Consider the following 16,118-nt stretch of genomic DNA (forward strand, 5'->3'; position numbering starts at 1 on the left):
TCAAAGAATATGCAGAATTTAAGATCTTTTTGCTAATAGTTCCCAATGACTTTACAAAATGCCCTTATCCAGAGCTCTGAGGGGACTATGTTGAAGTTCTGGAGTTCTAGAATTGTGTCATTCTTATTTTTTCACATAGTTACTCATTGTTTCTGTGATTTGTTTCCTAACCTACGTATTAGTAAAGTTGTTATTAAGTTTGTACTTAGGTCTATGTTTTGATTTTGTTTCTTTTGGTAATTGCTATTTTGTTTTGGGTGGAGGATATGGATTCTAAAAATTAAATAGTTTTGCCTTAAAACATTTACATTCATTGAAAATGTAGCAGACAATGAGGTACAACACTGCATATACACTGTCAGACACAGGTGAACTGGTAATTGCTGCTGGTGAACTACTTTTTTTCTAATTCTTGAGGAAAATATTCTTATGTTTCTGAAGTTTAATAAAAGAATTACCTAGTCTGGATAGAAAAAAGGAAAAGGGAGGAATTGGAATTGAGTTGATATAAAAAAAATAATAGTAAGATATTATTTAAAAACAACCAAGTTTTCAAGGTATTGTGTGGTAGGATTAGGTCAAGTTGAGTTATTTTGAGAATGATTTTCAAGTATCTTTTATATGGTAGTTAATTGAGAGATGAACTGAATGATTGCCAAAGTCTCTTTTAGTTCTAACATTCTGTGTAACATTTATGTTACTTCTTTTCATTATATTTCATCAGTGATCAAGATAATAAGAAAATTATTTTTAAGTCTTTCGTGATTTAACTAAAAGAAGGGCATAATTACTATTGTTCAAGATTTTCTTCAGAGCATCCTTCACCTCCTTATTCCTCAAACTGTAGATCAGGGGATTTAACATGGGGATGATTACTGTATAAAAGACCGAGGCCATCTTATCTGTGTCAAGGGAATGGTTTGAGCTGGGTTGTAAGTACATGAATATCAAGGTTCCATAAAAAATGGTGACGGCTACCATGTGTGAGCCACAGGTAGAGAAAGCTTTGCGCCTACCTTCAGCTGATTGCATTTTTAGAATCGCAGAGATAATATACATGTAGGAGACAAAGACAATCAAAAAAGAAGAAATAAGCATGACACCTGCACAGGCAAAAATACACATTTGTTTGAAATGAGTGTCGGAACAGGACAACCTCAAAAGAGGCATGTCATCACAATAGAAGTGGTGGATAACATTAGAACCACAGTAGGAGAGGCGGAATGTAAGGACAACATGATAGAGTGAGACCATCAAACTGTAGATGTAGGGAGCAGCTACAAGCTGAATACAGATTTTAGGAGACATCAGAACCATATAAAGCAAGGGGTTGCAAATTGCCACATAGCGATCATAGGCCATGGAAGCTAGCAGCAAGCATTCTGCATTCATAAAACTAATAAAGCAACCTAGTTGAGTAGCACATGCGTAGAAAGAGATTACATTTTTCTCATATAAAAAATTACCCAACATCTTTGGTGTGATTGAAGAAGAATAACAAAAATCAACAAAAGCGAGGTGACTTAGGAAGAAATACATTGGAGTTTTTAGTCGTGAGTCCATTCTGATGACGGTGATGAGACCCAAATTGCCCACCATTGTAAAAATATAGATACACAAGAACATTATGAAGAGGGGCATCTTTAGCTCTTGCTTGTCAGTGATGCCCAAGAGGATGAACTCAGTTACCCTGGTAAAATTAATGTCAGCCATTTATTCCATCTGGGAGCCTAAATGAGAGAGAAAAATGTATCAGGTGCCACCCTTCTTGCTCTCCTTTAAATTATTTTCTTCATTGCCATCATCACCAGTAGCAATAATAATTCATTGTGTTTTGTTTTTGTAATTTATCAAGCCTTTTGCCTTAAATTAACCATGTAAGATCAGCAGTACATGGATTACCATTCTCATTTTGTAGCTGAGAACACGGAGGTTCAATTTTCTATCCAAGATCATACAACTGAGTGTCTTCAAGCTGTTGCTTTTCCAATCATACTGTAATACCTTACCCTCAACAGAAGAATGATGTTTTTCTATTTCTTAGAACAGATGTTATGTGTAACATTTATTTTTAGAGTCTGTTTATTCAGTTAAACAAGCATTTTTTAGTCATTTACTGTGTGCAAAGCCCATCCTATATTCTAGGAATTCAACAAAATGAAAAACTCTTCCCACCCCAGGAAGCTTATATTCTACAGAAGCTGAGACAGCAGTTAAACACTTCTAAAAATGTAATGAATTTTAATGACACAGAATAGTATCAAGAAAAACTTCCAGGGTAAGGTTCCATCTTAGTTTACTAAATATCTTCCTTTGTATCCCCAGTGCTCAGCACTTTGCCTAGAACATAAAAAGCTCTTAAGTACTTATTTACTGGTTGATTGACTTGTAGGAATGCAAGTATTCAAGAAGTTCAAGGAAAGAAAAAAAACAAGCATTTAAGTGAATATATGTCGGGTGGTGTTCTAAGTGCTTTACAAATATCTCATTTCATTCTCATAAGAACCTTCGGAGGTAGATGATATTAATATTCATTTGACAGTTTAGGAAACAGGCAAACAGAAGCTAAATGACTTATCCAGGGTCACACAGCTAAAAAGTGTCTGAGCCCTTATTTGAACTCAGGTATTTCAAAATCACATTCATCACTCTAAACACTGCACCATCTGTATGAGATAATGGGTTGAAAGGAGGAAATACTCTTTCCAGTTATGAGAAAAAACCAGCATGAATAGACAGAGAAGAAATATGGAAAATTTTGTTAGCGAAATACCTCATAGCTCTGTTTGCCTGAAGCACAGAGTACTTGCAAGGGAGTAATATGCACTCGTCATTTTTGTTTTGTTTGCTTTTGACTTGTTTCAATAACTATGTCAATGTAATTGTTTCCCGTGTAGTCCTATTATTTTAGTTTATATGTTCAAAAACATTATTCTGAGTCATAGCCCATTGATTTTGCACAGATTGCCATGAGAAATAACGATACAAAATAATAATAATAATAATAATGAAGAATTTCTACTCTGAATGCTGAATCTGAACCCAAACTGAAGGAACTGAATTATTAAACTGAGGCAGTTTTTTTTATATCAGAGTGAGAACAGTCACTGAAGATTCTTGATCAAGGAAATAACAGTCAGAATTGCTTCTTTTATGGAATATAGTTTTCTGTATTTTGAATTTTATGAAACATGTGCCTCTAACTTGGTTCAAGACAACTCATAACAAACCCAGAGTCAAGAGTAGGACAGAATTGTACTAACACCAGTAATGGAAAACACAGAAGATGGCAGCGACCATGAATAGTGAATCTAATTATATTGTAATTTCATTGTAATGTTCTTTCCCATTGAATTTCTAGTGTTATAAGTCATATGATTCCAATACCTACTATGGTGTCCAGCAGATACTAGGTAATCAACACAGCCAGAGTAGACATAGCCTCACTTGATTAGGGGACCATAGAGCAGTTTGACTTTTATGACTGATTTGTTCTGTCAATTATATTGACCCAATATTCAATTTATTGTGTAAGGGTAAAGGCTGATTGGATATTTGGTAAATGTAACCATCATTTGAGACAATTGTGCTACTTCTGAAATAATCATTTTTGTGTTCTGTAGACATAAACTAAACCACGTAATCTTGTGTCAAACACAGAAAGAGTATAAATACCTTGTTCTCTGTAATGCCGTGTGTGTGTATGTGTGCGTGTGTGAGTGTGTGTGTGTGTGTGTGTGTGTGTGTGTGTGTGTGTGTGTGTGTGTAGAGGCTACCAACGCTGACTGGGCAGGGAAATGAATCAAGACATAGTGACATGCTGGGTGAAAGCAGCTCAATCAGAAAATGATGAAAATAAAGTACATTTAGCCTGATTTTTTTTCTTTTGAAGAAAATTTAAAGATATATCTCAAGCATTTCATGAGGATGATACAAAACCAGTAACAATAACAACAATGCCAAAACAAGCAAACAAAAAAGCTACCTTCTCCTGACTTCTGGACTTGTTATTAAAGATGAATTAGGGTGACAGCTCCTAAAAGGTGAAATCTCAATCTATTCTGATTAAGATCTCAGTCTTTTAGAGGGGCCTTATTGGTCTTGCCCAATGCGGCCCTCTTCTTTCCCAAACCCTACCCATTAGTGCTTCTCAAAATGTACAAGGAACTCCTGTACAAGGAACTCATTAACCCTTTATGGACTGGTTAACCTCGCCATCATTTGCCTTTAGTATATATGATTGTATACTGACCAATACAGTGAGAAAATCAAACTGATTCCATTTCTTAATCAATTCTATTTTTGTAATTAATCCTATTTGTAGTTGATTTTTATTTTTAATTTAATTTACATTTTTTTGTTGTTCTTTCTGTGTTTTGTAGTCAAATCTCTTTGACTGAGTTGAGAAGTTCATAGTTCAGCATTTTTCTCTGAGCTGTTGTCCCACAAATCACCTTGATTCAAAGAAGCATATTTTTTCTACACATCTTACTGCCCTTGTACCATTAAGGGAGATCTGTTATATCATTCACAAGATTTGCAAGATACAGGTGAGTGCCAGGAAGTCTATTATCTCGGTTTCATTAACAAGCCCTGCAGGATACAACTGGGCTCCATAATCCAATCAGCCTTTCTTAATGACAAATGGGGCAGAGAGACTGTTGCTCGCTCTACATTGCAGATTTCCAGTCAATCATATCGTTTTCCAATCTACACTTCTCCACACTTTGCAACAAAACATAGTGTTCTCCCCATCTGTGATGCTGCCTTCTAGCTTTTGGATACTCCTCCTTTTATCTGTAAAAATTATCTGTATGTTCGCATTCTAAGTCTTTTTTGCTGCGTAGGGATCTAAAGACCCATTTTATTGGTAATCAGTAGCCTTACCAATGCACTGAATATGCTTGGATCTTCGTGCCTCAGTTTGCCTTAATTTTAATCAGGACAACAGAAAAAACCTTTTTAAGGGCAAGCTAATTGACCTACAAGCAGGACGGTGCTATCAATGAAAACTGTACAAAGTCTCACTTGACATCAGAGCCCTACTGATTCATTTTGCTCACCTGGCACCTGCTTGTCCATTGTCCTGAACTCAACTTGGTGTCATCATTGCTGTCTCCACCTAGCTTTAGGAGGAAAAAATAGGAGAAGGCGAAAGAGAACAAAAACAAGACAATACATTTTACCAATGATGAAATGTTTCCATTACACTACTTTCAGGGATATTATCCCTTTTTCTCTTCATGACTATTCTTTCACTATCTTTTTTTGCTAGCGTTCTCCCCATTTATAAATGTTCTTCATTTCCCCCACAAAATTGATAATGTAAAAATGTTTTACATAATTACACATGTTTAAAATACACGAGATTGCTTATCATTTCAGGAAGGGGCAGCAGTTGAGGGGGAGGATAGAATTTGGAACCCCAAACAAGAGGAAATGTGAAAATTTTGTTTTCTTTTACATATAATTAGTGGGAAATAATTTTAAAAATAAGTAAATGTTCCTCTTGTTTGTCTGTAATCATCATTTGAAAAAATATTCTTAATAAATTAGCATCAAAGTTCTTTCCAGATTCTCAAATTTCTCCCTCCCCATTAATTTTACTGATTTATGTAAACCTATTCTTCTGATAAAAGGCCACTAAAGTTCTATAGGTACCAGAAGACAATATAGTCACGTTTATTAATTCACTGATCACTAATTGTTCATTAGCCACATATTTGACATGTTCTTGTTAATAACTAGTAACTGACCAACCGATGTGGTCAGAGCTGTTCCTCCAGCCTTTGTTTACAAACACATCTTTGAGAATTCATCTAATATCATCTGTTGTATAAATTTTTTCATTTAAATAATATTCCCAGTTATAAAATCATAGAGTTAGGGCTGAAAACATCTTCAGACGTTATAAATTTACACCTCAGAATCATTCAAATATTAAGGTGTCAGAGGTAGGATTCAAGCTTTTATATCCTAAACTCTGTTTCAGTGGGTTTTCCACTGTACAATGCCAGCTTTTCCAACAGATGGTAAGAATTTATGATTAAATAGATCTATTTTTTACATAACTTTTCCAAAAATCTATTCAAATTTTCCAATGATTTACATGATATTCACCTGCCTCATTCTCATAGGTTCTGGCAGTGTTGTTATTACCGTAATTGTTTTTTTTTTTAAACCAAATTAATAACTATTGAAATGGTGCCTCTTAGCTTTTTAGCTGACTTAAAATATTAATGTTTGTCAAAGTTTATAAACCTTCAGAAGTACTCTTACCCACTTAGAATGAGGAAACAATTGTCTCCTTACAAGTTTGTTTTTTTATTTGCACAGCAGCTAAGGATATGTTTATATTGATGTCAGTGTCCCAAAAGTATAACTGTCTTTTTCCTCTGAGGAATATGACTAACTCAATCTTCAAGAAAGAAATTACTTACAAACTCCCTAGGGAACCCAAAATAGAAAACTTACAAGCTGCTTTGAGTTTCTTTAAGACTAAAAACCTAAAACTGCTTCTGACTGAAAAGAAACATGACGAAAGCAATTAATTGGACAGCAAACGTGCAAGGCAATTTTTTTGTTGTTGTTCTTCCAAATAAGTGTTCCTTTTGTGCTGTGGCTAATAAGACAACAATTCATAACTCAAGGTTTTGTGGGCCTTTTGATAAATCTTATGCTTTTTTCAAGGACCATTTGAAATCCCTGTTTCCTTATGAATCATTTTCTGTAAATTTCAGTTCACAGTGACCTCTCCCCCAAACCATTACAAGTCTTTCCGGTACATAAAGCAATTTCAGTCAAGCAGGGGTATGTGTGTCTGTGTGTCAGGAGACAGAGAGAGAGAGAGAGAGAGAGAGAGAGAGAGAGAGAGAGAGAGAGAGAGAGACAGACAGACAGACAGACAGACAGACAGACAGAGCCAGTTTGATGTATGAACATTTCTATGTTTGTAGAGATAGACTAGAGACAAAGGTCACAGAAAGTAATGAAGGTGAAAACTCAGAGAATACAGGATTTGTAATGGGCAAGAGTGGTAGTGGAGATGAGTTGGACAAATTTTGAATGCATTTTGAAGGAGGGACAATTACCTAGGTGGTCATAGATGATAACAGCAAGGATCTAGATCAGATGGACTGAACTTTATAGTTGCTAAGGAATTATTATCAATTCTACAATTGCCTTCCTAATTATGTTCCATGCTTCCCTTCTTTTGATCACATTTGTTTTTAAATCCCTTCCTATCCCTTTAAAATTCCCTTCCCCTTTCTAGTCTTTTTGCTATAACTATAGCTAAGAATTAGTAAGAGAAGGGGTAAAAATCAGGAAAACTAACCATTAAATCAACTGAGTCATGAGAGCATATGCAGTTGTCTAAACAAAAATATTTCATACCTCTTCAAAGGTGGTAACGAGGTGATTTTGCCTTTCATAATTTCAATCTCATTTAACCAATCGTAACTTTTCCCCTGCCTATGAAGTTCTGTTCTTTGTTTTGTTTTCCCAAAACTATAAAAGAGAGTAATCATTTGAGGTCTTAGCTTTGCTGAGGAAGCTGAGATCCTATTTATTGATAAATTAGTACTTTACTAATAAATTGATCATCCTCAGAACTTTTTGTCTCAATATACCTTAATTTTAACTATTATATGATGAAGATTTTAATTCACTACACTGATCTCTTTGAGTGGAGTGGGTTTTTTGTGATAATATTTAATATCATTTTTGGACTTTAATAAAGGCCAGAGCTTGAATTAATCAATCAGAAGAAGAGTCTGGACCTAACAATCTCTTTGTTCTATGAAGTAAACTCAGAGAATACCTCTTCTTATGTCCACAAGGCCAGATGGGGCTGACTTAGCATACTTTATGAGACCCTTAACCTGAAACACTATCTTGGGAAATGGGACTTTTTCCATATCTTAATATTTTGTGGACATATTAATGACAGAGAAAACACAGGTGTTTTGAGTTGTAATTTCAATCAACAACTTGTCAGCTCTCTTATCTTATTGTATTTACAACTTCTCCAATTAAGAAATTCCTTTCTCGTGGTCTAGTTATTCACTCATGGGGAACATAAATCTGAAGGACATACACAACACTGGATTGTCCTAAAACAGATTTAAGCCTCGTCATTCTTGTATTGGTCTGTCGGAAGTTTTTCTGGCTCCATGATCATGTAACTGCTGGCTTTAAGGGAATAAACATTATGCATTTAGCCTGTTTGTCTTTTTTAACCAAACTTTCAGGTTGACAGTTGTAAAGTACAACACTAGATATGAGTGTAGTGCAAAGGAGACATTTTAGTTTTTACAAGCCAGTATTTTCTGATCAATTGGGTAATGCTAACCCTAAGTAATGTGGTGTGTGTTTGTGTGTGTGTGTGTATCTTTATTAGGGTAATATTTAACTTTTCTAGTTATTCCTAACAGAAAGGATGACTATAGCTGTGTGTGTAATCTCCCATGAAATAAGCAAAATATTTAGAAAAAAATACTTCTAAAGATAAGTTATTCCAAAGAAACTTTGTTGATAATCACCAGGCATTTCCACAAGGATAGGTTATTTCATGTTAGCATCTTCACATTATTGACGATTTTGTATTTCTCAGCATTCTTCTAGTAGTTTAAATATAAATAGGAAAGACTAGTGTTGAGGTTTAATGATGCTGGGACCCCAAACTAGAGACAAGTTGGTCCTACCTGAATGATTTTGACCCAAGCTTTCTTTTAGCCAAAGGCAACGTTTATTACCAAACCAACAGAAAGTAGGTGTGATTCTAAAAATTCACCATATTGGCCAAACTTAAGAAATCTGAGTATTGGCTAGATTCTTAAGGAATCTGAGCATAGATCTTTTATACGGAAGACAGTGGGAACAGAAAAGGAGTCTAAATGGAATTAAAGTAGTAGCAGTCTATTGTAGGGTCAGGTGCAGACAATGAAAGGGTAATTAATTAACTGGGAAGGATTGGTTGCCCCAGATGAACGCCAGGGACCTGAACCAGAAGGAAAGTCCAGGGGCTTTTCCTTTTGGGGGTCCAGATTCTAAAGACCAGGTCTTTTCTTTTGGGGGTTCAGATCCCATCTTCATCATTAGGTTATATGATCTGGTTTGAGCTAGCTCCTGGATTGACCTTACAGTTAAGAAATATTAATCTGGCAGTAATTCAAAAGTTGAATTCCCTTATCCTTCACAGACAGGGAGGGAATGTGGAAAAATGTGTTTGGAGGCTATTGCAATAGGTCTGTCAGGGTTTGAAGCTAGTTTGTACCGTCTTGGTGGCAATGGAAAGAGAGAGTGGGAGGGAAAGATCTGAACCGTTTTGTGGAGGTGTATATTGCCTCCCCCCATAGTCATTTTAATCATGGAATAGAGGAAAAAATGGTTAGAGGGAGCTGACGAGCTCAATTTTAGAAATACTGAATTTGTGAGAATATGACTACAAAATGAATCCTTCTATAAGGAGCGAATATATTTCCATTGAAGCTGGAAGTCCTTTAGTTTATGAATGCACATTTAAGGCATTTACACATAAAGCATATTTCACTAATGCATATAATCCCTTTGTTAAGTAACATGATGTAGAAAGAGTGCAGAATCTTGAGTGAGGAGAGACCTAAGTTCAAATTCTGCCTCTGGCAACAGCTATATATCATGGATAAACCCCTTACCTTTTTAAAGATTATTTCATGACTTTTAAAATGAGGGTAATGACTATATTATTTATCTCACAGAGTTCTGTGAGGCTCAAATTAAATAATGTATGTGCAAATCATTTGCAAATATGTTTTGCAAAACATTAAGCATATATAAGTGACAATTGTTTTCAGATGTGTGAGCTAGGAAGTGGAGACAGGATAAGACATATTGATGAGGAAGTTATCTGCATAGAGTTGAAATTGTGGGAATGAATCAGATTTCCAAGGGAAGATGTACATAGACAGAAAAGGGAAAAGCACATGTAGAGACAAGAGCGTGTTAAAACACACAGACATAGACTTTCTCTCTCTCTCTCTCTCTCTCTCTCTCTCTCTCTCTCTCTTTCTTTGTCTCTCTCCGTCTCTCTTTGTCTCTTTCCGTCTCTCTTTGTCTCTCTCTGTCTCTCTGTCTCTGTCTCTCTCTGTTTCTCTCTGTGTCTCTCTGTCTCTGTCTCTCTCTGTCTCTCTTTCTCTCTGTCTCTCTCTATCTCCCTCTCTCTTAAACAACAAAACTATATACCCAGTAGCCACTTAATAACATTGGATTGAAGGCTACATTGGAATGTAAATCCAGAAACTCTTTCCTGAGCTTAACCTTTTTAAATCTTCCTATTTGTCATTCATTATCTACTTGAAGACCTCCAAAAGATTACAATCCTCAACATTCTGAGGCTTCTCAATTCACTACTGAATAGCAATAAGAATTGGGAAGATTTTTCATACCTCCCAAATAAATCTCATTTCTTTGAAATTTTCACTCATTTATAGTTTAGCCTTTTTTTGACCAATGATTGTCATTTAGTTGTTAGTTCACAGGAACTGAAACTTTCCTTCAAAAACCCCTTCAACTTAACAGAGAAGTAAAGCATAAATTCCATTCTGGAGTAGTGTCACAACTAATGAACCCTGTCTTCTTCCTGACTCAGAGCCCTGGGAGGAGGAATTTGTCTTTCTCTTTGAATGATTAAAGATAATAATGTCCATACTCTGTACCTTATGGAGTGTTAATAAATCCCTTAGGGAATAGTGTTTAAAGTGTTTTTTTAAAGTGCATATAAGTATTTAAAATACTATACAAATTTATATAAGTATAAATTTAAAATATATACACAAATATATAATTATAATTCAGGGAGTTAAAGCACATACATCCAAGCAGCTCATCATTGGGAACCAGCAATAGGGCAGACAGAGCTGCTTGGGAGAGGGAGCCCCCTCAGTGGCAGCAGGTGAAGAGAATCCATCTTCTAGCTTCTCATTAGTAGTTGAGGGAGGGAGAAGGAAAGTTTCCCAGCTTTGGTTGGGGCATCAGATAATTTCTGTCTCCTTAACCTTCCATATGTGATTATTTAGGGAAGGACTAGAAAATCAAAATGACAATTTTAGTGCACAATAATGCCAAAAGATTTTTATTTAATTAACGAATTGCATAACATAAATGGGCCTTCTAAGGTGCTTGAGGCTCTTTGAAACTTGTTTTTCCTCTTCAGCAATCCAAACCTGCTATTCTAGTGCCTGTGGAAAGAGGAAAACACTGAAATCCTAGTCTAGAAAGATACAGGTAAGAATGACAGGTGACTAACACATCAATTGTGTCTTTGTAAATGGTGTTTCCAGAGTGTGAAGGTGCTCATTTATATTTTTCTGATTTTTAAAAATTTCTATAGGTAGGGTAATTATACATTTTGGGTTAGCAACCCCTCCCCCTTTTTTAATGTCTCAGTAAAACTTCAGCTAAGTATCTAATTAAATTAGAAACCTGAATAAGGTAATACCATTTTTCTGCAAAGGGAAAGAGAAAGTTAATCAGTTGCCAAATTCTGTCACTTCTAGCTTTATAATATTTTTCCACATCATCCTATGACTCCTAATCTGATGGGTTGTTTCTATTTTATCAATAAGACAATGATATAAGGACTAACCATCTAGGAGAGGTACAGAATGTACTTTATTAGAAATCGATGGGGATACTGGAAACTGAGATACTACTCAGAAGCTATTCGAGTAATCCTATGGGCAGATTATAAAAACCTGAATTAAACTGATCACGATAGGAGTAGAAAGGAAGAGTTGGCTTTTTCAAATGAGATAATGTATATAAAATGTTTTACAAACTGCTAAAGCCTAGTACCATCTATTATAATAATGATTATTATTGTGATTGTTAACAGAATTGAAATGACAGGTTAATAATACAGAAAAAAGATATAGACAGGTGGCAAATTGAGAGAGCTCTGAAAATATCTTGTGAGTCAAATGTGAGATATTTCATCTGACTTTCTACATTCATTGTTCCCAGTCCCCTGTTCCCTCATGTTATAAATTTATGTTGGATTCAGTACTCTCCTCTCAGATTAATAGACAAGGACACAAGCAATCCCATGAATTTATCATCACTTGCATGACAACTCTCACGACTCCTCTCTTTTAAATTTTTATTTCATCCAAATATTAAGAAGTCTATGATGTTTAATCTCAAAAACAGTCTGTCCTCCTTACATTTAGTGTAAGTAGGAAAAGCTAGAAAGTGTTAAGGTATGTATAGGTATATATGTTAATAGAAACATACAAATTTATCTACTAGTTCGTAAAAGTGAAATGGTAACATATTAGCACTTTTATTTAGTCAAAATTTTTCTTCCAATTGCTTTGTTAAGGGTCTCCTTCACATCTTTGTTCCTGAAGCCATAGATCATGGGGTTCAACATGGGGATCACTGTTGCATAAAACACAGCTACAATTTTCCCCTGCTCTACAGACTCCTCAGTGGGACTCCGTAAATGCATGCAGAGCAGGGTCTCATAGAATATGGTAACCACCGTGAGGTGGGATCCACATGTGGAGAAAGCCTTGTGCCTGCTCTCAGCAGAACGGCTCCATAGGATGGCCACTAGGATGAACATATATGATGTAAGAATGATCAGAAGGGATTAGACATTGCTGTAACCAGCCACTATATGCAGGGATAACTCTTTACTATATGTATCAGAACATGCTAGTTTGATGAGAGGGGGGTCAGCGCAGTAGAAGTGGTTAATTTCATTAATACCACAGAATGATAAATTGTAGGTCTTCAATGTTTCCATCACACTGAGAAGGAATCCATAGACACAGGGAATAGTGACCAGCCGGATATAGATGCTTTTCGACATCTTATTGCTGTACAGCAGTGGGTTGCAAATGGCCATGTAACGATCATAGGCCATGAAAACCAACATACAGTGTTCAGTGAGTACCACAACAATGACAATGTAACACTGGAACGAACAACCAGTATAAGAAATGTTTTTTTTTTTCTCTGATAAGAAGTTTTCAAGCATTTTGGGGGTGACATTTGTGGAGAAACATAGATCCAGAAATGATAAGCTAGAGAGAAAAAAGTACATGGGGGTGTGAAGTCGAGAATCAGTCTTGATTAAAATAATCATGCCAAGATTTGTCACCACAGCGATCACGTAGATCATGAGAAACAGCACAAAGAAAGTAGTGCGCAGCTCTGGACGACTGGTCAATTCCAGAAGAACGAATTCATTCACTTGAGTGTAGTTTCTGCTGGACATTTCCTGGTCTCCACTTGAGGGTCATTGATCCTATTATTTCACAAGAAAAGTAGAAATAAATAATGAGTGGTCCTTTGCCCTTGTATCATGACTTCCCTACAAAGAGTTAAAAGGATTCAGTTATATGACCTCAACAACATTCATACTGAAATAGTAAGAAAGGTTGCATGGAGCTAAAACACAACTCATTTGAAATTCCATAGCCATATCAATAATAATTACGTGTATCTCATCAAATTTGCTTTCCTTTTGTTTTGGAATGTGTGTTTCAATGTGTCACATAAATCACTCATCTTTTAGCATAAATCTGCTGCTTTTGAGTCAGGGAGTGATAACCTGCCCTCCAAGTAGTTTTTCGCCATTGGCTGTGTGAATGTGAGCATTTGGGTTTTCCTTCTTATCTGAACGTCCATTCTATCTGTAGCATAAACTCATATACATGAGTGGCCTCAGTGGCCATCTAGTCCAACCCTTGACCAAATGATGAATTCTACCTCTAGCATCCTTAGACAGTGATCCTTTAGCCTCTGGCTGTGGCAGTTTTCTCATGGGCAGAGATGAAAAACCCAATACCCACATCCAAAGCCAACTCATTCCACTTTGACATAACTTTGGTTATATTAGGACATGTTTGTTTATTTGTTTTTCTTTGATTTGAACCAAAATTTGCCATTCTAATTTCTACCAGTTTTCATCCTATCTGTGTACTCCAGGACTAAGAAGAATAAATCTGATCTTTCACACTACAGATTTTTTTTTAATACTTGAAGAAATCTATCACTTCCACTGGATCATTGCTTCCCAACTACTCCAGCTAATCCTTGATTCTCGTGTGAAATGGTCTTCAGCCCTCTTGCCATGCTGGCCAACATACTGCCAATCTACTCAAACTGGTGAATCTCCCTTTCTAAAATGAAGTACAATACTTCAACTGTGGGATGATAAGGACATGGTATAGCAGGATTATTGACTCCCACATTCTATACTTTACTGGTGTGTAAGCAAGACAGAAGACTCTTCTTGATCCCTGCTTCCCTAAAGAATGTACTGGAAATCAATTCCATTTCAAGTCCACAAAAATTATTAAATGCATGATATATACTATTAAGTTATCAGGACATTTGTCATGCTATGACAGAATTAGAAAAGAAGTGAAGTTTGACTTCATCTCCTACCTGTCTTTCTGTCTGCTATTTCTGTGTCCTTCTGCTTTGTCCTCTTGTGGCTCTGTCATTACTCTTATCTCCTTATTGTTCTATTCATGTTTGCTTTTTGTGAAGCCCATAGTTTCATCCTACATTGGTATCTTGCAGTATGGAAACTTTTTGTTCCAATGCAAATGGCAGGAATTTTGGAAAAATCCCGTTGGTATACAGAGAGGTCAAGTGACTTGCAAATAATGACATAATTAGCATGTGTCAAAAGTCGGATGTAAACTAAAATCGTCCTAATAGGAAGACTGGTACCTTATTTGTTACACCATGCTGCTTTTCTAACTTTCTTTTTATTCTACCAGCTTGCCTTTCCATCAGCATATAATTCCATCTACTTAAAATGAGAGTAATCCTATTACACTAATTCATGCTAAAGTGAAACTGATACTTGTCTTAACAAATTAATCACAGAATTATAAAAACAAACAAACAAACAAACACAATCTAATGGTTCTAGCAACTGTTTTAATGAGTATTAGTTTCCAAGTGAAGATAGAAGATGAGTAGTATTTTTAAGCGATTTCCTGGTGAAATTTCTCAGACTTGGAGATATAAAATTTGCCTCAGTCATAAGACCAGTCTTACACATATACTGAATAGTTGATCACCTATAAAGCATGCCTTAATATGACCCAAGAACAGCTTTGTGCCATGGAATATCACCACTCTACACACATATCGGTTTACATTTCAGAAATTCTACCAGTAGGGAATGACAAAGAAGTTAATTGTCTTGAGGGTTTATACTATAATAAGGTGTTCCATTGAATGTGATTTCGGGAGGTATTATTTTTTGTGAAATGGTCATGGTAAACCCTGAAAAATGTTGAAAGCAGAAGAGATTGTCTTCTTAGAGAGATGACAAAGGAAAGGATTGGTGTGGGAGTAGGGCAAATTAGGAAAGGGATGTCAGGTAGGAAGTTACGATTAATACCATTTTTATTAACAAGAAAAATACTGTTTTTAAAGTGGCCAGGCTAAAGAAAATCAGATAAAGAAAGAAACTTACTCAGCTTAAAGAAGCCAAGGACTAGGCTGCTGGCTTTCACTATCACTTCCTCTCCCTTTTTCTGTCTCTGTCTGTCTGTCTGTCTGTCTGTCTGTCTGTCTGTCTGTCTCTCTCTCTCTCTCTCTGTCTGTCTGTCTCCTGGGATATACGTGCTGTTATAATCACAATTGTATAGTTGTGGAAACTGAATCACATAGAGGTTAAGTAATTTGCCCAGTCACATAGCTATTAAATTCTGACACCGGACCTGAATTCAGGTCTTCCTGACTCCAGGTCCATAGAGAATCCAATAAAGCCCCTAGACATTTTCATGAGAAATGTTACCTAGCAGTTACTTTACTTGAAAAGTTGATATTTTAATACAAGGACAGGACTTCTATTTACCCAAACTGGCATTCATGTTTTTATTTGGCCCAGTTTTCTACCCTGGAAAGTTATCTTTGGATGGCAGTCTTGCTCTGTAGGCATAGCCTTCAAGAATTCAAAAGTTATCTTCATCCTAAGATAAAACTTTGGAGAAAGAAACTGGTGGAGACTGACCTCTCAATTAGAAATATGTACACTTGAATACATACTTCTAATTAAACAAAAGATGATAGATTACCTTTTCCCACAAGTTTGAAATGATGTA

At 35.8% G+C, this 16,118-nt stretch overlaps 1 protein-coding gene and 1 pseudogene across 1 annotated transcript; both read right to left on the bottom strand.

Annotated features, from left to right (window-relative positions):
* Positions 1-750: 750 nt before the first annotated feature.
* LOC140522029 (olfactory receptor 8U9-like) lies at positions 751-1,722 on the bottom strand. Its single transcript, XM_072637091.1, is given in 1 exon segment — positions 751-1,722. A coding segment is annotated over 1 exon segment (972 nt).
* Positions 1,723-12,322: 10,600 nt separating this feature from the next.
* LOC140523258 (olfactory receptor 5M5-like) lies at positions 12,323-13,264 on the bottom strand (annotated as a pseudogene).
* Positions 13,265-16,118: the final 2,854 nt, after the last annotated feature.

This window comes from Notamacropus eugenii, chromosome 2 (genome assembly GCF_028372415.1).
Source record: "Notamacropus eugenii isolate mMacEug1 chromosome 2, mMacEug1.pri_v2, whole genome shotgun sequence".
In the NCBI taxonomy this organism is placed as follows: domain Eukaryota; kingdom Metazoa; phylum Chordata; class Mammalia; order Diprotodontia; family Macropodidae; genus Notamacropus; species Notamacropus eugenii.